Source organism: Gavialis gangeticus, unplaced genomic scaffold, assembly GCF_001723915.1.
Source record: "Gavialis gangeticus isolate Ggan-Ray unplaced genomic scaffold, GavGan_comp1, whole genome shotgun sequence".
NCBI lineage: Eukaryota > Metazoa > Chordata > Crocodylia > Gavialidae > Gavialis > Gavialis gangeticus.
Window position 1 is genome coordinate 13,758,308 of NW_017729001.1, and position 22,171 is coordinate 13,780,478.

General features: G+C 42.2%; 1 protein-coding gene across 2 annotated transcripts in view; it reads left to right on the top strand.

The window, feature by feature from the left end:
* The window catches only part of KLHL22 (kelch like family member 22), a 32,277-nt gene extending 16,271 nt beyond the window's left edge, over positions 1-16,006 (top strand). The window contains exons 2-7 of one of the 2 annotated variants that reach the window (XM_019506883.1): positions 2,541-2,820; positions 4,398-4,440; positions 6,739-7,457; positions 8,867-9,059; positions 13,377-13,610; positions 14,929-16,006. In XM_019506883.1, the coding sequence (XP_019362428.1) occupies positions 2,594-2,820; positions 4,398-4,440; positions 6,739-7,457; positions 8,867-9,059; positions 13,377-13,610; positions 14,929-15,306 (1,794 nt within the window). In that variant the 5' untranslated portion in view covers positions 2,541-2,593 and the 3' untranslated portion in view covers positions 15,307-16,006. Of the gene's footprint in view, positions 1-2,540; positions 2,821-4,397; positions 4,564-6,738; positions 7,458-8,866; positions 9,060-13,376; positions 13,611-14,928 lie in introns of both variants that reach the window. The other variant, XM_019506882.1, reaches the window with a different exon arrangement.
* The last annotated feature ends 6,165 nt before the right edge of the window (positions 16,007-22,171 follow it).

The following is a 22,171-nucleotide window of genomic DNA, read 5'->3' on the forward strand; positions in this document are numbered from 1 at the left end:
TATCAAGAGGCATCATTCTTGCAATGCCAAGAATTTGTGAGGGCTTAGCTATTGATACTTATCAGGGACATGTTCTCCAATGTTCCAACTGCTTGCAGAAAGGCAAACATAATCCTTAGCCTGACCTCATAAGGTCCCTCCTAACCACTCTATATCATAAAATCATAGAAAATTAGGGTTGGAAGGGACCTTAGGAGGTCATCTTGTCCAACCCCCTGCTCAAAGCAGGACCATCCCCAGATAGATTATCCCAGCTAAGGCTTTGTTTAACCAGGTCTTCAAAACCTCCAAGGATGAAGATTCCACAACTTCTCTGGGTAATCTGTTCCAGTGTTTGACTCCCAGTGAGAGAGTTTTCCTAATATCTAACATAAACTTCCCTTGTTGGAACCTGAAACCATTGCTCCCTTGCTCGATACCCGCCATGTACTACCCCAAAATTGCTGTTATTAGTACTCTAGCCCAAGGCCTCTATCTCCCTACTGTCAAAACATGGCAGAACTGCATTCATCATGCACTGGGCAGCAAACAGGCTACAAGCTACCTGCAACTGATAATCCCTATGAAATTCCCTACACTGTGGTTTGTCTCAGAAGTTTTCATAGAGATATCTCTGAGAGAGAATGGCTCAGAAATCCCAGAGATGAGAAGCAAAAGGATAGAGAGGTCAAGAGAGACCTTCTTTGTGATGAAGGAACTGGTGAAAACGGGACTGACTTGCTGTGGAGAAGAAGAATGTTGGCGTGACTTGGGACATTACAGACTGGTCAGGGAGATGTGGAGGCAGCTAATGGAGATGATGAATGTGCGAACCTTATTGCTGGAAAGCACACTCTACATTTAAGAACTCCAAGGCCAGACTGGGCGAGTACAGACAATAGGAATAAGTGTTCTACTAGTTGCCCCAATGCAACCAGGGAACCCTTTGCCCACAAGATCATCAAGAGCCTCCTTGGGTTGGCCAGATTTACAGAACACAGCAGTAGGACATAATTAAGCACAGATCACACTACTTTTGCCAACACCAGAACCTTCAGTTCAACTGACATCAGTTGAAACAGCCAAGACTGTCAATATGTCCAGGCCAAACTGGTTAGCAACTGCACGGTAGCAGTTAGGGGTAGTGAACTTCCACATAGCAAGGCCTACATGCTTTTGAAGGGCTAGCAGAAATTCCATATTGGTGCACCGTATCTGTGCCTCTAGTTTTATCTCCATGCAGATTCAGGAAAAATGTTGTTTATCCTTCTGGAGTTTTGTAGCCACAGTGGGTTACTCCAGGTATGAAGCACAGTCTACTCCCAGGAGTCGGCGCCTGTTTTGTGAGTCCAAAAATGGTGGTGCACAGAGTGAAACTGTTCTAAAAGAAGACATTTCTGAAGCTATAGCTTATTGTCTTCATCTGTACTATCATTCCTCTTTTATACAGCTTTTGGCAGGATAGGGGAAGCTGTAGCTGCAGCTGCTGATGTTGCAAAAAATGCAGCCAAGACCGCTTAGCAGTATGACAGTCGGCTTTCAAAGTTGCAGCCATGTGGTGGCAACACATCAAATACATGTGCACTAGATACTACATATTCCTGTCTATCAGCATCATAGCATGGAGCTTTGTTTTGTTCTTAATGGTCTTTTAGGAGTTTGAAAATGGTGTCAGCCACCCAAGAAGAGTGGCAAGAGGGGAACCATGGGCTTTTTGGTTTGGCTTCCAGACAGAGAACACAGTAACCTCTGGCTAACTTGTGCCAGATAATACCCCATTGTGCCTCAGAGGAGCAATCCTCTAATGTGCAGCATTGCAAAGAAGCATGGAATGTGCAGCCACAAGGCAGAGCACATACTTCAGAGGAAGTTCTCACCTCTGTAGAAGCAATCACTTGTAAGGAAGTAAACTCTGACTGTTTGGTTGGATAGAGCTGCTAAATGACAGTTGGTAAGAAACAGTAGAAGGAATTCCAGTGAAGCTTCTTGCTTCAAAGTAAATTCCCTTATGTTGGCAAATCCTTAGTTTCGTAATGACTTGTGGGAATGTGCTCAGCTAAAGCAATATGAAAAGGTTAGGACAAGGAGAAGTAAGTTTTGAGATAGCCCTTGAGTCATCTTCTGTAATTTACTAAACTGTGTCTACATGAGATGCTGACTATGCAGTACCTTGATACTACTGTGCAGTAGCACCATGCAGCAATAATCGTGATGCAATGCTACTGGGCAGTAGTATTAGGCTACTGTGCAGTAACATAATGAAAAAGCTGTTCATTAGTGCAGAACTCGGGTTGCTGTGCAGTCAGCATCTCATGAAGAAGTGGCCACAGGTAGCTAATGTGATACCAGAGGCATCTAAATCACTCTAACTTGGTACTATGCACCACAATTTACTCGTTTATACGTTTGTCAATCCAGATAGTGCTACTGGAATAGAACGTTGTTTTAGGGGTTTTCCATGTATTTAAGAATGGATTTGTTTTGATGACTGTGACACAAGCTTCAAAGTATTGTTCATCAAGCAGAAAACAGAAAACTTTAGTGTTTTTCTTATCTTACAGAATTCATCCTACTGTAACTGGTGGCTACCAGGCACTGAACGTTTCTGCTTGGGATGGCGGAGGATCAGGAGCTTACTCAGCCAGGGAAGATTCACCTCAAGCCCTCACTTCAGCAGCGTACCAGCAACATCTATCGCAGTGCAGAGCACTCTCAGGCCTTGCTCAGTGGCCTGGTAACTCTCCGAGATCGTGGCATCCTCTTCGATGTAGTCCTGGTAGTGGAGGAGAAACCTATTGAAGCTCATCGTATACTTCTAGCTGCATCGTGTGACTATTTCAGGTGAATCAATGCTTCTATAAGTGACATATTTTTCAATATGACTCAAAGCAGCAAAACCCAATAAATTCTGAATTGTAGATGGTTTTCCCATGGAATTCTACATCTATCTCGAAGGATGCATGAGGCTACATGGAACTTGTTATAGCCTATGGTATACTCAGACACTGCAGTGCCTGAACATTTAATTATGATGCTGAACATAGGGATGAGAAAGAAATAGAAAGTCAGCCTTATGATGTAGGCTCCATTTGCTTTTGGGTTTCAGATGAGACTTAAATGAGTTTAATGCATTTTTAAGTATTTAATTTATATTTGTTCTCTATTCTTTCATACCATTTTGAAAATAAAACCAATCTTTGTACTGCGCATAAAGTTTTTTTGCTTCTAGGTGCCTCCATTTCACTCAGAGCGCATAGTACTTTTTCTTGTTATAAATGTCCTGTATGCCAGAAATACTATAGAGTGCATCCAGTGACACTGCTACAGTTTTATTAGCATCAGTGAGGTTTGGTCTATTATAGTATTTGTTTCATAATACATGGCAAGTTATACAATGTATTGTGGGAAACATAGCTTTCTTCACACTGTAATTATTAGATTGTAATAACTTGAGGTATGCTGGTGGCAAATCTAACTCTGGCTGAATTCAGTGGGGTCTTTCTGTTGACTTTGAGAGCTGGATCAGCCCTTAGTCTGCTAGGGATTAAAATTACCGGACGGTCACAATTTGCATCATCAATTTAATGTCCTACAAAATTTAATTTCCCAAAACAAATTATCGTAGTTCTAGCGAATGGCACCCAAAAGTTAGGAAGCCATTTGTTTTAACTCATTTTATCTGGAAAAAGGCTAGCCTGATCCAAAAAATATACCCTCAGATTTCAGTTCTCAGCACATCTAGGCTAACGTAATTCCTTTGCATTCCTGATGGTGCACTTGGGTATTCTCTCTGCTTTTATCACCCCCTATTCTTTCAACACTTCAAACTTGATGTAACAGGCATAATTCTCTTAGACAAAAGCGTTTGGATCTTCTTGAGGAATCCATCAGCATTGTTTGGAGTTGCTGCTGAATGACATGAAGCCATCCTTTTTAGGGGCTAGGATTTAAATGCTTTTGCTCACTTCTGAACTGAGTGTGCTCTCTCAGTGATTCCAACACTTTCAGGAAGAGAGGGGCATATGATACGCATCTTAACATTGTGTTCTTTGTAGCAGTAGAGCACTGGCAATAGGCTAGCAACTCCTATGATTTTTTTTCTTTTTTGTTTAACCTTCTTTAAAAATGAGGGTTTACACAACAAGCTCTAAAAGACCTTTAATGATGATAATCACATTGTCAGACACAAGGGTATGTTGGCCTCTTAGTCATTAGAGGCTTCCAGTCCCAAAGCTAGACAGCTGAGCATATTTTTCTTGGCATCCTGGATTTGGGAACAGGAGTACAGACTTTACAAAGCTGTCTGGCTGCTGTCCATCCATCCGAATGTTTTGGATGTCCCCAGAATAATGAGAGGTTGAATTGTTACGTGGCTTTGATAACACTGTAGTGCAGTATGTACTTTTTCTTTTTTTCAGAGGAATGTTTGCTGGAGGCCTGAGAGAGATGGAACAGGGAGAGGTTCGTATTCATGGAGTCTCATACAATGCAATGTGTAAAATCCTGAATTTTATATACACATCTGAGCTGGAACTTAGCCTGAGCAACGTGCAAGAAATATTATCTGCAGCCTGCCAACTTCAGGTGAGGATTTAGGAGATGTGATGAAGAAGAAACAAGAGGAAAAGGGAAGAGGGGAAAATAAGGAATAGGGACATACCATTTCAGATGTGTATAAACTAGATCTGGATTGTCTCTCATTCTTATAAGTAGTTTTATTATTTATAGCCCTTTACTATTTATTCAAACGGCAGACTTTTATAATGGTTGACTTCCCCCAATATGGTCAGTAATTTCTTTCCTGCTTAATGATATCTCATCAGGCACACTGTTAGAATACATTATGGTTTGTGTTAAATGGTATCATGTTCTGTTCTGATAATGTTAGGATGCTCCAAATTTTCAGGATCTCATCTACAGAATGTGGGCTGATTCCACAGGTACACATCCCCTTCCTCCTGGTCAGTTTGGGGTCCCCAGGGGTTGCTGTGATGTCCCTGGCAGCTTTGCAACTGTGCCAGCTCTGCCCCGAGGGCACGCTCTTGTCTCGCCTGCCACGTCTTGTTGGTAAAATAAATTGTGAGGCTGCCCACAGGCTTTCGCGTGGTCCCGGTCTAATGAACCTCACTGGTCCTTGAGCCCTTCGTGGGACTTCTCTGCAGTACTGTGCCGCACTGGGCACCTTGAGCCTTATGAGCTAATTGCATGGCTCATGAACCATCCCTACACCACACCCCATGCCTCACAGATGTTACAAAAATGTTGTTCCCTCTGTTGGGGTCTTTGCCTCCTTGGTCACCACCCCTTTAATCTAGCTAGGCTTTCTAGCCTGGGCCCACTATGTTGGACCTGGCTTTGAGGCACTAGCTCCAATTGGTCTCTCCCAATCACCGGGCCCCTGGCCTCCTGTCTGTGGGAATCTTGGCCCCTGTCTGACTGCGCCTTTTCTGGCATTGAGCCCTCCAGCCCCTACCTATCTCAGTGCATTGCACTCTGTGCTCACTGCAGGGTCTCTCACTGTTTGTGCCCTGCCTCTGCCCCTATCAGGACTCAAAGGAATTCTGTGCCCCTCCTGGACATGAATGGGACCTCTGTACCTCCCCTTACAGCCCTATCCCAAAACTCCAGTACAAACAGCAACACAAACATAAGCCCCTGGGCTGTAACAGACCAATAACATTGAAGACTGTGCTCTACCCCTTTAAGAAGTTAAACTTCCAACCCTAGGACAGCATGTCTCCTACCCCTGGGTACCTTGTGGGCTCCTGGAGTCTTACTGCTCTTGTAGGCAGCAAAGCAGGCAACCAAACACCTCTGGGTAGCTCTCTTGAGCAGAGGTTACCTTCCCCTGGCAATCTCCAGAGAGAGTGGACCCTGCTAGCCCCAGCCCTGAGCTTGTGTTCCCAGGTCCCTGCCTTCTTCAGTTCAGCTGATCACCTGCAGGTATTGGCTAATTTACCTTGTTAGCCTGTTGCTCAGGCAATATGCAGCTGTGGAGCTCTGCCTAGCCTGCAGGGCTCCCTGGCTAGGCTGGTTCTGCCCTTAAAGGAGCAGGCACATCTTAGTGCCCTGCAACACCCTCAATGCTGGCCCATTAACTGGGTGGAACAAGGATCCCAGTGTCTACAAAGCTTGCAGAGCTCTTGGTTTGCCATCAAGATATATTTTGCTTCTGTTTCTCATGTTGCTATCTTCTAAATGCTGCACAGGTTCTAATACTAGATCACATGCTCACTGGGTGGTTTACTCTGTCAACCCTAGTGGATTCACCAGATGCTTCTCAGTGGAGATGATCATCTCTAGTAAAAAGAACTTTTCTGCTTTCAGGATGTCTTTAATTTAATGGAGCAATTTTATACTGTACTCAGTAAACTACATTTAAGTATTAATTTTTCTTTCAAAAGGTTTCTTCTGCATTGGAATGATAATATTCAACTTACTATCCTCTTGTGCATTTATCTCTCTGCCTTTAATGCAATATGTTTGGTCTGTCTGGAAACAGAAAAACTGTCTGCTCATCTACAGACCTACGTAGGATCATGTTCTTCTTTGGAGAAAGGTGATTGTGGTACCATGGCTTTCAGTTTGAGCCAGTAGTGTAATAGGCAGAGTCATATTGTCAGCCTTCACAGTGATTGGTTTTCCTACCATTCCATACAACCTCATGAGCTGTCTTTCATGCCTTTAGGAACCTAGTCTCTCTAGTGCAATTCAAGAAGTGGATTGTCCAAAATAAACTATGTGCTCTGTCTCTTACAGATTCCAGAAGTCGTTAAGTTCAGTTGTGATTTCCTCATGCCATGGGTAGATGAGGAGAACATCCTGGATATGTACAAGTTAGCTGATCTATTTGACTTGAGACATTTGAGTGAACAGCTGGACTCCTACATTCTGAAGAACTTTGTGACCTTCTCAAAGACAGAAACATACCGACAGCTATCCCTGGAAAAGGTCTACACGCTTCTCAGCAGCAACTGTTTGGAGGTCAGCTGTGAGAATGAGGTTTATGAAGGGGCACTTCTTTATCATTACACTCCAGAGCAGTTGGAGACAGATCAGGTCTCACTAATGGAGCCTCCAAAGCTATTGGAGACAGTCCGCTTCCCCCTGATGGAGCTCCAGATCCTGCAGAGGCTCCACGACAAGTTAAGTCCATGTCCATTAAAGGATACAGTAGCCAATGCACTAATGTACCATAAAAACGAATGTCTTCAACCCGTGCTTCAGAGCTCACACACACAGCTGCGGTCCAAGTTCCACTGTGTAGTGGGCTTTGGAGGGATGCATTCTACTCCGTCAACAGTCCTTAGTGACCAGGCCAAGTACCTGAACCCTTTGTTGGGAGAGTGGAAGCACTTTTCTGCTGCGTTAGCCCCCAGGATGTCCAACCAAGGGATTGCTGTTCTCAACAACTTTGTATATTTAATTGGAGGAGATAATAACGTACGAGGTTTTCGAGCAGAGTCCAGGTGCTGGAGGTAAGAGATGATTTCTGACACCATTCTCTATTACCAACTGGTTACAACTCTCAGGTCAAGAAATCTCCACTGCAGTACTTCTTATAGTTGGCCAGAAACATTGGGAACTGTGTGGGACCTTACCGAAAGAAACAGCAAGGATGAAAAAAGACCAGCCTGATGATAGTAAAAGAGGAAGCTTCTGTTTGAGCACATATTGTTTGCTTATCAGCCAAAAGAAGAAAAGCAAATATCGCAACACTACACAAAAACTTAGTTGAGTTATGGCAAAATATTGAGTTCTGAGCACAAAACTGGCAGATAGGGCCTCCTGTATGCTAATCTTGGCTCTTACACTAATAACCTTTTGCAGTTTGGTCAACTTTCTTAGCTTCTGTCTCATCTGTAAAATAAGGATTATACTTACTGATTATACTTATGCTGAATTAAAAAAATGCTATTATAGGCAAGTACGGGGTTTCTTACTGTTTACCTGAATACTGGAGGAGCAGAAGCTTTTTAAGCACTGCTACAGAAGAGACAGCTCTTCTTTTCTTAGACAGAGGCTAAATGCCAAACTTGTAGTTTGCATTAGTGAACTCGAAATAGCAGCATTCATAAATATAATAGCAACAGGAAGTGAATTAAGGAACACTGCTATCAAAAACATTTTAAGCCAAGTTGCAGTGTTGGTTGCTTATTGTGATTTCGTATGTATAGTTCTCTAGCACCAATTTCTTTTTTTTTAATTTCCAGAGGGATAGAGCAAAGATCATTTTTAACTTTAGATGTTTAAGCTTATTACATGATAAACAGCTGAATTACAAACCTTTCTCTCCATATTATAGTGATTTCTTGAGGTTTTAGTTCAGTTGTTCTTACTTTCATACGCAACCTGACTTTCAGTCCCAACGGTTTCATTCATACTTCTCTTGTAATTAAGTTTTCCACAGTTTTACTGGAATGGCTATTTTAAGGCCCCTCTTACTCTGAACAAACCAAAGAAGTATTAAACATCCTTACCTTTCCTCCCTTTCTGAGATCCCTCATTTAGTCTTTGTGCTACTGTTTGCTAATTTTACCTCATGGAATATCTGCCAACTAACAGGATTGTCAGTTTGTTTAGTGGCAGTGGTACAAAGATACAGGAAAGACTAAGCTTTCATAGTCTGGTTTATTTTGGCTAAAATATCTCTTTGCAAAATAAAATAAAATAAAACTTAACCAGTAGTGACACTTTGACATGGCTAAGTGTCATTGTAATGGGAACAGCACCTACTTACAAAAGAGCTGAATTTGAGCAAAGACAGTTTTGTTGTCCTGATCTGCCTGAAGTTGACCCATGTTCCAGCAATGACACTGTCTCAATGTCTCACTGCTCTTTGTTGGCTGTGTGTTGGTAACATAGTTTGATCATATTCCTTTGCAAGATATGACCCACGACACAACAAATGGTTCCAGATCCAATCTCTGCAGCAAGAGCATGCTGACCTCTGTGTCTGTGTTGTGGATGAATACATATATGCTGTCGCAGGACGGGACTATCATGATGACCTGAGAGAGGTGGAGAGGTACGATCCTAAAACCAACACCTGGGAATATGTGACACCTCTGAGAAAGAAGGTAAGAAATGCATCTGCCAGCAAGCCCTGATCAGAATCATAAAATCATAGAAAGTTAGGGCTGGAAGGGACCTCAGGAGGTCATCTAGTCCAACCCCCTGCTCAAAGCAGGACCGTTCTCAACTAGATCATCCCAGCCAAAGATTTGTCTAGCTGGGTTTTGAAAGCCTCCAAGGATGGAGCTTCCATCACCTTTCTGGGTAATCTGCTCCAATGTTTTACTACCCTCTAGTGAGAAAATTAATACCTAACCTAAACTTTGCTTGCTGCAAATTGAGACTGTTGCCCCTTGTTCTGTCACCTGCTACCACTGAGAACAGTCTAGCACCGCCCTCTTTCGAATCCCCCTTCAGGTAGTTGAAGGCTGCTATTAAATCTCCCCTCAGTCTTCTGTTTTCTAGATTAAATAAACCCAGTTCCTTCATTCTTTCCTCTTGTCCCCCAGCCCCCTCACCATTTTTGTTGCCCTCTGCTGGACTCTCTCCAATTTGTCCACATCCTTTTTGTAGTGGGTGTCCAAAACTGAACGCAGTACTCCAGACGTGGCCTCACCAGTGCTGAATAAAAGGAAATAATCACTTCCCTTGACCTACTGGCAACACATCTACCAGTGCAGCCCAGAATGCCATTAGCCTTCTTGGCAACAAGGCACACTGCTGGCTCATAGTCACCTTATTGTCTACTGTAACCTCCAGGTCCTTTTCTGCAAAGCTGTTGCCCAGCCCATCAGCCCCCAGTCTGTACTGGTACATGGGATTGTTCTGTCCTAAGTGCAGAACTTTGCACTTGTCCTTGTTGAACCTCATGAGATTCCTTCTAGCTCAATCCTCCAATTTGTCTAAGTCATTCTGAATTCTAGCCCTACCCTCCAGCGTATCTACTACTCCCCCCAACTTGGCATCATCTGCAGACTTGCTGAGGGTGCAGCCTATGCCATCTTCCAGGTCATTGAATAACTTCCCTGATACTTGTTTTGATCTCTCCTACATACTTTTTGTGGCTTGTCTCAGGCATGGTTCTTAATTTTGTTATATTGAGGTGGAGGACAGTGAGCAAAAAATAGAGGGGCAAAGAATATCAAGAGGTGGTTTTAAAATACCATTGCATCTACATCTGTGTCATCCTTGTGTTGTCTCTAAACTGATCCTACTGAAAAACTACCTCTCCCCTACTATGAGATCTAGGTAAACTTCCTGGTTATATCAGAGAGAGAAATCTGAGCCTAGAAGTAGGCCAGTATAAGTTTTTGTGAGGTATGGTTGAGAGATATGATCCTCCATGGCAGCTCCATTAAAAGTTAGCAGTTTGTATCTAGTGGTTTTATGGTTCCATTTCTTCTCCTTTCACTCAGCATATGAAGGGATTATGTTCTGTGGTGTTACAATAAGTCTTTTTTGCTAGTGGACTCTATTTGAATAGACTATCCAATGAAAACAGTTCCTAAGTAAGAAAGAGTTTGATCCTGAAATATACTGAACCGTTGCAACTTCCATCAGTTTTAATCAGCTACTGGTGCTTTTTAGGTCAAGGGGGCAAATCTTAATATGACCAGAGATGAAAAAATCCCAAATCATATGAGAAACAGGAACAATGCCTGTATTTTGAAACTCATGTCAGTTTTTCTGTCCCTCCAATAAAAAAGCAGCATACAATTGATTTTTAAAAATTTCTTAAGATTAGAATTTTTGCTGGTGAAAGGTGCCTGCTTTATAGCTTCAGTTTATTCCCAGAATGAATACAGCATGGGTATTTGTAGTACAAGTTTCTTGCTGGCCATCTTCTGTGATGTACACCCAGCCATATGACTCGCACGATGTATCCTGCCACTCGGTCAGAGAGGAAACTACAGTGGACCATAGAATGATAGGAAATTAAGGTTGGAAGGAATTTCAGGACGTCATCTAGTCCAACCTGCTGCTCAAAGCAGGACCGTCCCCAACTAGATAATTCCAGCCAGGGCTTTGTCAAGCCAGGCCTTAAAAACCTCCAAAGATGGAGATTCCACCACTTCTCTAGGAAACCTGTTCCAGTGTTTCACCATGCTCCTAGTGAGAGCTTTTCCTAATGTCCAACCTAAACTTCTCTTGTGCAACTTGAGACCATTGCCCCTTGTTCTGTCATCTGCCACCACTGAGAACAGTCTAGCTCCATCCGGTTTGGAACTCTCCTTCAGGTAGTTAAAGGCTGCTATTAAATCCCCCCTCAGTCTTCTCTTCTGCAATGAAATAAGCCCAATTCCTTCACACTCTCCTAAGCCATGTCTCCCACCCCCCCTCACCATTTTCGTTGACTCTCTCCAACTTGTCCACATCCTTTCTGTACGGGGAGGCCCAAAACAACACAGTACTCCAGATGTGGCCTCACCAGTGCAGAATAGAGGGGAAAAATCACTTCCCTTGATCTGCTTGCAATGCTCCTACTAAGGTAGCCCAGTATGCTTTTAGCCTTCTTGGCAACAAGAGCACACTGTTGGCTCATATTCAGCTTACTGTCCACAGTAACCCCCTTGTCCTTTTCTACAGAGCTGCTTCACCACTTGGTCCCCAGCCTGTAGCAGTATATGGGATTGTTCCATCCTAAGTTCAGGACTTTGCATTTGTCCTTGTTGAACCTCATGAGATTTCTTTTGGCCCAATCCTCCAATTTGTCTAGGTCACTCTGAATCCTAGCCCTACCCTCCAGTGTATCTACTACTCCCCACCACCCCCCAGCTTGGTGTCATCCACAAACTTGTTTAGGTTGCAATCCATCCCATCTTCCAGATTGTTAATGAAGATACTGAACAAAACCAGCCTCAAGATTGACCCCTGGGGCACTCCATTTGATACCAGCTGCCAACTAGATCTCAAGCCAATGATCACTACCCATTGAGCCTGATGATCCAGCAAGCTTTCTGTCCACCTTATAGTCCATTCATCCAACCCATGCTTCCTTAACTTGCTTGTAAGAATGCTGTGGGAGACTGTAACATGTAACTGTAACTGCTATTTCAAGGTATATCATATCCACTGCTCTCCCCGAATTCAGATCCAGTCATCTCATCATAGAAGGCAGTCAGGTTGGTCAGGCATGACTTGCCCTTGGTGAATCCATGCTGACTGTATCCAATCACTTTTTTCTTCTCCAAGTGCTTAGAAATGGATTCCTTGAGGACCTGGCTCTCTGATTTTTCTGGGGATTGATGTGAGGCTGACTTGGTCTGTAGTTCCCTGGATCCTCCTTCTTCCCTTTCTTAAAGATGGGCACTATAATTATCCTTTTCTAATCATCTGGGACCTCCCCTGATCATCACGAGTTTTCAAAAATACTGGCCAGTGACTCTGCAAACACATCAGCCAACTCCCTCAGCGCTCTTGGATGCATTGCATCTGGCCCCACGGACCTGTACACGTCCAGCTTTTTTTTAATAGTCCCTAACCTGTTATTTCACTACTGAGGGCTGCTCACCTTCTCCCAAAACTGCTGCCAGTGCAGGAGTTTGGGATCTGACCTTGCCTGTGAAGACCAAGGTAAAAAAGGCATTGAGTACTTCAGCCTTTTCCTCATCATCTGTCACTAGGGTACCTCCCCCTTTCAGTAAGGGACCCACACTTTCCCTGACCTTCCTCTTGTTGCTGACATACTTGTAAAAACCCTTCTTGCTACCTTTCATGTCCCTTGCTAGCTGCAAATTCTATGGCTTTGGCTTTCCTGATTTCATCACTGAATAATATTCTTATACTTCTCCCTAGTCATCTATCCAAGCTTCCACTTCTTGTAAGCTTCTTTTTTGTGTTTGAGCTCACCAGAGAGTTCTCTGCTAAGCCAGGCTGGTAACCTGCCATATTTGCTATTCTTCCTGCACATCGGGATGGTTTGTTCTTGCACCCTCAGGAGATTATAATTCAGCTAGGGATGCGGGTGTCACAGAAAGGACGGATCACTTGTGACTTAGAATTTATGGCTGCTAGGCTATTCTGCCTGCCTTCTCAGTAATGAAGCAAAAGCTTCTATACAAGCTTTAACTTCCACACAAGGGCTTTGGGATAAGCAAAGTAGGAAAGTGGTGGTATGGAAGAGCTTCTAGTTAAGGAATGATAAGACACCTGAAGCCACTGCAGCTCTGGAGTAGTCAGAAATTTTACTTTATATCAGTTAAAGAATTGAATCTCACATTTATGGAATCATTACCTACAAAGAAATCCTAAATGTTAGTTTCTGAGTAATCTGAAAGACATAACAGCTCTGATGTCTTGTATTGAAAGAGGGGGCATATTCCATACTTGAAGTGGGAGAAAATAGAGGAAACTTGCCCTTGCTTTTCCTTGTAATGATTCAGGTGTATGCACATGCTGGAGCAACACTGGATGGGAAAATGTACATTACCTGTGGAAGAAGAGCAGAGGATTACTTGAAGGAGCTGCATTGTTATGATCCAGAGGCTGACCGCTGGGACACCTTAGCAGATGGTCCAGTGAGACGGGCCTGGCATGGGATGGCTGCACTTCTGGGAAAGCTGTATGTAATTGGAGGCAGCAACAATGATTCTGGCTATAGGAGAGATGTTCACGAGGTAAATTATTGTGCTCGTCTCTTTTCTGTCTACACGCACAACTTCTGCATTTTGCCACAGTCCATTTATCTCACTGATGTGCAGCTGTCTGGCCTGCAGTGACTTCTAATTCCACTCCACGTAACCATTGAATTTGCAGGGCTTTACTTACTGTTTGCTCCCTTATGTGCATTCTCTCTGACCCCTACAACCTTAAAACACTAATTCTTGGGCTTCATATCAGGTTTTGTTTGCTTGTTTTAATCAGTGCTAGGTGGGTAATATCTGGCTGAATATGTAAAATACCCAAAGATGGCCCAAAAATTTAATTCTTTCTCCACTGTCTTGACACTTTCATTTTTGACATGTCAAGGACTTTTGTATAAGCAATGTGTAACAGCAGGATAGAGCTGTTGGGGATAAGCTGGAGGTGTTTACAGTTGACTAACAGGTGATTGGGTTTTAGCACCCAATGAGGTATGGAATTGGCAGAATCAGGTTTGTTGGATGTTCATGCTACAATCAATGAGGACTTGCTTCTTTAGCTTATCTGTAGATTTGGAAAGACAATGCTGGATCAGTTACACTTAGTTCATCTTCCTAATGTTTTCTTTGAAAACAGAAAGACTAGGAATACATATATATTTGTAATGAAGCTTGGATGATAAGGGGTAGAATGCAGTATTCTCTGTAAATTAAATTTAAAAACTGACTATAAATGAAGGCTGTTGTGACATTTATGAGAATTCTTTTGACGTGTTTCAGGCTATGACATTGTGGAAGGGTAACAGGGAAGAAGCAAACATTATCTTTTATTCAGTGTCTATGGAATGCACTTTATGATGAGGGCAGAACTAAATCTAGTCAAATGAAAGTGTCTGGTAACAAAAAAAGTTGTTAAAAATCATATTAGCCAATTCCATGTATTTATACATGATTGGAAACACCTCTCCCACGCTTCAGAGAAGCCACTTATGACTTCTGTCTAGTTGGTTTCATTGTAACTCCATTTCTTCTGTAGGTTATGGCTCATTTTTTCCTCTGTGTGTGTGTGCATACTTGTATGTGAATGCCTGCATGTGTCTTATACATTCCGTCCAAGCTCCTCAGCTTCTGGGTAACTTGTTTTTAAGTGACTTGCAGCAGTAACCACCGTGATGGCATTGGACAAGCACTAGGTAGGCTTTTCTTCTTTGCATTTTATCTGTTTTAACCTGCTACACTGCTGTTCTAGTACTGAATGTATCTCAAAAGACAGAAGATGCCATGACTGATGTAGCAAAGGTACCCCATGATATGGCAAGATGTCTGTTAATATGTAGAATCTGTTTTCCAACAGGTAGCCTGCTACAAACCCTGCACTGATCAGTGGGCAAACGTACGCCGTCTCCCTGCAGGACATGGAGAACCAGGAATTGCCATCTTAGACAACAGAATCTATGTCTTGGGGGGCAGGTCCCACAATCGAGGGATTCGTATGGACTATGTCCATATTTATGATGCAGAGAGAGACTGCTGGGAAGAAGGCCCTCAGTTGGAAGAGGATATTTCTGGAATGGCTGCCTGCGTCCTCACTCTGCCTAGTGCTATTTTAATGGATGCAGAAAAGTCGACCCCAGAATGGTATGCAGACAGACTACAACATCATCCAGACTTTGCTTCTGAAGTTATGAGTGTGTCTGACTGGGAGGAATTTGACAATTCAAGTGAAGATTAAGGAACTTGAACATTTTTGCAGGGAGGCAAGAAAGGTAAAATTTAGGGAAAATGTGTAGAAACTTTTTTATATCTTTCATATGACATACATTCAGTCAGTGTTAAACATCTGAAAACGTAAAAGAAACGTTCTGAACAAAATGCCTTCTGCAATCAGTCCCCTTCTCTATTTTGCCCCCAAGCAGTAGTGTGAAAACAGTCAAAGAATTAAAATACCAAGGTTTTTGTCCTTTTGAGAGAGACTCTTCTCAAGAGACAGAATGAACAGAAAAAAACACAGCAGACTCGTCTTGGTACTCCTTCTCTTCACATTTTCAGCATGGTTCCTTTGTATGATCCTCTCAGCTTAAATCTAATGGCCAGCTTAACACAAGAAGATGAAACCTAGTGTCTCTTTCCTGTGCAAGTTGTCAGTCTGCTGTGTAAGGTCATGCAGCAAGAGTAAATGTTGTAGCAGCAGCACTAGGAAGAAACCTGAATCCTCTCCACCTCTGGGAATGCAGGTATCCTCATAATAGGTTTAGAAACTGTGATCTGACACCTACTTCTGAATGTATGTACTTCAGGTTTTATCAACAAGTTGGAAGACTTTTAGAAAATCTCTGTACTGATTATGATGAACTTTTAATTCAGTTGGACTTTCACAACCACCATTTGTTCACAAGTAAAATAATAAATTCTTGTGGGAAGTTTTTATTTTTCCTTTGGTTAATGTCTCTGTTCTTTGATCAAAATGTGGGAATCTAAAACTTGGTGGACCAAATTAATCCATTACCTAGTGTCTTTTTCAATGTAAATGAGCTTACATTAGTAAAAAAAAATGACACAACACTTACATTAAAAAAGACACTAGGTAATGGAAAGTAAAAACAGGAGCAGAAATTGTTTTGCAGTAGTATAAGAAAAAAAGCCAACAAGGATATCTGAAGGGATTGAAAGTCACCGTGGTTCAAGGTCCAAGAAATGAGTGCCAGGAAAGTAATGCTGGACCATAAGGGCCGGGAATAAATATTGCATAACTGTTCCTTTCTGACTAGCAGTTTGTGCAACATAAGACCTTTAAAGTCGCAGAGGAACATGAGGACACTTCGCTGTCAAGCCAGGGGGCACGTGCAGGTAGTACCCAAGTAAGTGACAGGGGCCAAGGCAGGCTTAGGAATAAGGGGGCAGCACGTTTACCTACAGGAGGCCTCAAATGCCTCTACACAAATGCTTGAAGCATGGGGAATAAGCAGGAGGAACTTGCCCTCCTGCTAGCTAGCAAAAACCCAGACCTAGTGGGGCTCACAGAAACCTGGTGGGATTCTACCCACAACTGGGCAGTGGACATCGAGGGTTACAGGCTGTACAGGCGAGACGGAACAGGGAAAAAAGTGAGGGGGAGGGGTGTAGCACTCTACATGAAAGAGCAATACACCTGCTCGATGATCAGGATGGGGTCAGAGGAGGGGCAAACTGAGGTGCTCTGGGTAAGAATGCAAGGGGGTCGTGTGGAAAGAGACTTGATAGCGGGCGTCTACTACAGACTGCCTCACCAGGGGGATAAGCTGGACCTGGAATTCTCAGGTCAGCTCATGGAGTCTGTAAAGTGGAGGGATGTGGTTGTCATGGGTGACCTAAACTACCCAGACATCTGCTGGGAGGAGCAGTCTGCCAGGTCTGACCGCTCGCAGAGGTTTCTAGCCGAGATACAGGACCTCCACCTAAACCAGGAGGTGCATAGTTCCACCAGGGGAAATGCCTTGCTGGACTTGGTCCTTGCCATAAGTGACAACCTGGTGAGGGGTCTGCGGGTACTCGGCTGTGATCATCGCCGGCTGGAATTTACTATCCAGGTCAGGGTGGTGAAAGCAAGCAGTACAGCAAAAAACATAGCCCCACTCTCAGTGCCTTCTACCACCCGTCCGGAGCACAGGCCAGCCCAGCCTGCCCCGTGCAGATCAGGGAGTGCACACCCACTCCCATGCCCTCCTGGACTGGCAGTGAGAGCTGCTGGAGGAACCACTAGAAGAGCAGCTTCTGGACCAGTGGTGCACAGCAGCGCACAGTGGCAGGAGCCCCCCTTCTCGAGTCCTGCACCCCTCTGCCTTGGCTGGATTGCTTGTTCCAGCCCTAATCCCTCCCCCTCGCTGCTGGGGTGTTGATCTGCTCCCCCGCATGCCCCTTCTCTTCCCCCTCAGCCCACCACAACAGATTTAACAGCTGGAGGCAGCTGTGTCCAGCGTGGTGAGGACTGCTGCCTGTTTAGTCTATGGCCAAACCTTTGAATTAGTGCTAAATCTTCAAATCCAACTCGGATGAATTGAATCGGGACAGAGACTCAAATCACTGAATCAAATCACTGTCACTCCAAATCGGCCAAATCCAAATCAAATACTTGCCACTTTGCACAGGCCTAATGTTCAGCTAACCAAATTGTGTAAGCTTTAGAAAGAAAACCAGGAAAATCACACAAATGAACCACTCCAGGGAAAGACTTTCTAGAACACAGTCTTAAAATACACTTTCTTGTACTGGTATTTTGAGGAATTATGACTTTATATTTTGCATAAGAAAATATTTTTAATAAAAACAGGGACTTAATTAAATGTGGATCTTAGTTGTAATGCTTACTGTGCACCTGTGTTTTATCTATTTTAATTGGTTGGAAGACCATTACTAGCAAAGATGAACAGCATTCTTTATACATGCTTTTTAGGTGATGCTGTCTCTAGTTTCAAGAGAGAAAGGGGTTAAGCAGTGGAATGATTCTTTGTTCGGCTCATGGAGGCATAGTGTTTTCCTTTCCTATACATGCCACTAGAGGGTATTGCACAGTATTGCAAATAACTGGGCCTTCAGGCCAATTCTTGGATTACATAACGAGAGTTCAAGGTAGGGCAATTGGTATACTGTTCTTCTTGAGCAAGCCAGAGAAACAGATGGTAAAAACGTTTTGCTTTTTAATTTCTTCCTGTTCCTGCATTACCTTCCCTGTGTTGGAGTTTTGACATTTAGATACTAGCCAGTGCCTGAGACTTTTTTTGTTTAAATAAACATTGGATACTGTGATGGTATTATTTAATGCTGAGGACTTATAGTGTGTCTCTCAGCATCCAAGATAAAGTTCCTACTCCAGGCCTTTGCTTTCTGAGGGAAATAAAATTTAGACCTCAAATGTTTCCCTTAAAGCACTGCAAATGCGTTAACAAGTGTTGCATTCAGCCATTGTTTTAATTGATGGTATGACATAACACTGCTAGGTTACTCTGAAAATGTCTGTTCTAAAGAAAACAGTTGTACATTTTCTTTAGGCAAAAACATACACGACTATGGCCCAAAACAATTCCTTTTTAAGATACGAACAGTGTGTTCTAAAGTCATGGTGTGTGACTCATCTATCTGCACATTTGCTTTAGTAAGTAACACAGAACTTTAATGTACTTTCAACCAAGCTGGTTAGGAATGGCTCACTTCAGTTATAAGTGGATTTTTTTCAAATGCATGTGTTTCATAATAAAATGTCTTAGCTTTAAGCTGGAAACACATTACATGCAATGGTAAGCCCTTTGTAGTTCTTGTTTACTGGGGGAAAAAACATCCTTCCCAGAAATAAATTGCAGGAAATGGTACAGGTTGATGTGTTCAGTAATCACTGATGGTATGATCTCTAAAGAGAGACTTTTTTGAGGGCCTTGCCTTTACAAGCTCAAATAAGACTTGCACTTTCTGAAAGAAAAGCATGCCCTAGTAAGGGTTCTATTGTATTTCAGTTTTAACCCAGTTTTCAGTGATTTTCATTTAATTCCTATGATTTCCTGAACATGTCAGCCTTGTGTTCTTATTTTTCAGGGAGTTCTGGATGACAATGGCATAGTACAAAAGTTTCTAGAAATCGGAAAACAAACCTGTGGAAGAGCTTAAACCAATAAAGTATAAGTATTTTATTCTGTTCAGATCAAGTAATTAAACACTGAGAAGTTCATCTTACCGATATATTAGGAAGGTCAATAATTGAGTTTATTCAAGTGTTTATCTACTTTCCTGTAATGTTGTCCAGAACAGTAATGATGTTCAATACGCAGAAGTCTCATCATTGAACCCATATATATTTTTCTGCTTATTTACTAAGGACATCTCAAAATGTCAGGAAATCCACTTTTGCTGCAGTAACTGTAATGATAGCAAGAACATAGGCTGCAAGCTCTAAATGCTAAGGACAGGGCTTCACTTACCCCTAACTACAGAGTGAAAATACAGAATTAGAGAGGTGATTGTTCCTATGCATTTACAATCTGGACACAAAGCTCCATTTAGCACAAAGCACCTTGTAAACCCTTAGAAAATGTTACAGTTAAGAGAGCCTAAACCCATGGCGTGCTACAATGTGCTTTCCTCAAAATGGAGGCAGTGGATTTAGAACAGGGATGATTTAAAAGTAATAGTTTGAGATGGGAAAGAAGGGAGTCACTGAAGAGAGATTTGAAGGGGGCAGAACTGGATATTGCTGTCAAAAAAAGGAAGACAATCTGGTTCAGATGCAGGAAATGGTATGATAGAATGCTTCAAGCCCAGAGTTGGATGAAAAGTATGAAGGCAGCAGTGAAGTAAGTGAAAAAAGCACAGATGTGGGTAAGAACCAGATTGTATCTTGAAGGTGAGAATAAGGAGGTCAAACCTAATGCAGGAAGAGGAAGCCAATGACAAGGTTCAAGAAGTGAAGAGATGACTTAGTAAAAGCATTTTTAAAGACTCTGAGAAAAGCATGGTCCATACAGTAGTTGGGACCCTTGGTATTACACAAGCTAAATTGCTTCTATGACTACAATCTTTTCTGACTTCCTCATTCTATTTGCATTGCTATAACAAACAGGTACTAGACGTTTCTAAACTATGCCTTTTAAATCGGAGAGGTACCAAGCCCAGAGCCCACTGGTATTTGTACTGAAAGTATTGCCATAACCATCAGGGTGCAGAGGTCTAATGTGAAGATTCCCTATTATGTTCAAATATGCAACATACCATTATACGGTACTTTGGCTGAAGCCATAGCTGTTTAACACAGTTTGCAGCCTGCTGTTTGCATTTTTGCTGGATTTGCACAAATTTTAGTGAACTTATTTACTGAACTTTTTCAGGCTTTCACATTTGGAAGAGAAAACTGCTTATTGCTGCATCTGCTTTTGGTCCAGAAGAACTACTGCTCCTGCCATTTCCCGTTTCCAAAACACCCATCACCAAAAAATACAACTTTCAAAACTGGTTTATCCATTTTCATCATCTTTATTTTCAGTCAAAGGATTTTGAATGTTCACTACCAAAACAAAACAAAGAATCCCACCCTCTGCTCCTGTTGTCACGCCCAGCTGGCCTGTTGTGTGATTGTCAGCAAGTCATGATTGGGAATGGTTAAAATCAGGATCTAATTCAGCTACAGCTATTGAACTAGAAGCAGGAATTACTTCAGGGAAGTCCAGCAGCCTGTGTCTATGCAGGAAGTCAAAATGCAGGTTTGTAGAAGTCCCTTTTTGGACTAGAATTTTTGGATCCTTCTCTGTTTAAAAGATGATGTTCTTTAATTCTCACTCAAGAAAGCAAGGTAGGAAGTAGTTCAGGTCCATACACCACAAAATTACAGACTGGTTCCCACGCTAGCTGTCCAGAGCAAAGATATTACAACTAGACCAACGTGTTTTCTAATAAAATATTGCTTACTCTTGACATTTTAGTTGCTTTGCTAACTTACAGGGATTTCCAGACAAAACTGGAATAGAATCTCAAACTAGCTTATCACATCCCTTTGCTATGATCTGGTTTATTAGAAAGTGAAAGAAATTAACAGGAACTTCTTCACTGTTGTCTTTTAACTGCCCCTGATTCTGCCGCTGAATCATTGTAGCCTTAGACATATCCACTCTACCTCAGGTTTTCCCTTTGGTAAAACCGAGATTATAATACTTGCCTAATTCAGTGAGGTTTAATTTCATGCTTGTAAAAGAGTTGTGTATAATGCATTTTATCAAGTATCTCAGAAGCACTAGTACAGCAACAATGCTTTTAACTAAAAATATTATAAAGTGAAAATGCTCTCTCAAGTTTCCTATTTCAGCCATAATTACACTGAGACATGACTGAACCCCATGCTTCAATTGGTGTAAGGCAATTTTATGAATTTCACAATCTAATCAACTAGAGTTGTGAACTCTTAATAGGAGTTGAACCTAAGTCAAAATTATTAGGCAACTTTTCCAAGAGAACTATGAAATATTTTTGCATAGATATGAAGCTGTAACTGGTATTCTTCACACCTGGGCCTAATCAATTTAATTAGTACATATTACTGTATGCTGTTACAGATGTTGTTTGCCACCAGTGAGATGACTGTATTTTAGTAGTTGACACAGTGATACCTGTACATGTAAAATTAGGGGGGTACTTTGGGAGCCTTTTATACCAAGGCTGGTATGGATACTGTAGTTGAAATGAGGTTCTGGATTTGATGTGATTTCCATGTTATATGAATTAGACAGTTAGGAAAGTTTCAGTAATAAGATCTGGATTCCTGCTGGACTCTTTATTATGAGTTGACAGTTGTACCGTTAAGTAACTAGCAAAATTTTACCTAATTTTGCCAGAAAAATTGTGACCCCTGATATCACAGTGTGGCTGTTGTGTGCAGCTCTTTCTTAGATAATTTAAGGTTTAAAAAATAAGTCCCCGTTTTATTAAGTTTTTCTTTGTTGGGTCCATTTGGCCAATGTTTTCTAACCTACAATATTTAGGCTTACACCAGTTGCCAAAGAAAGGGCAAAATACATTGGGAAACTTGCCAAACATCGAAGCACAATCAGCAGCAACAGGGTACAACAAGGGAAAGAGAGATGAGG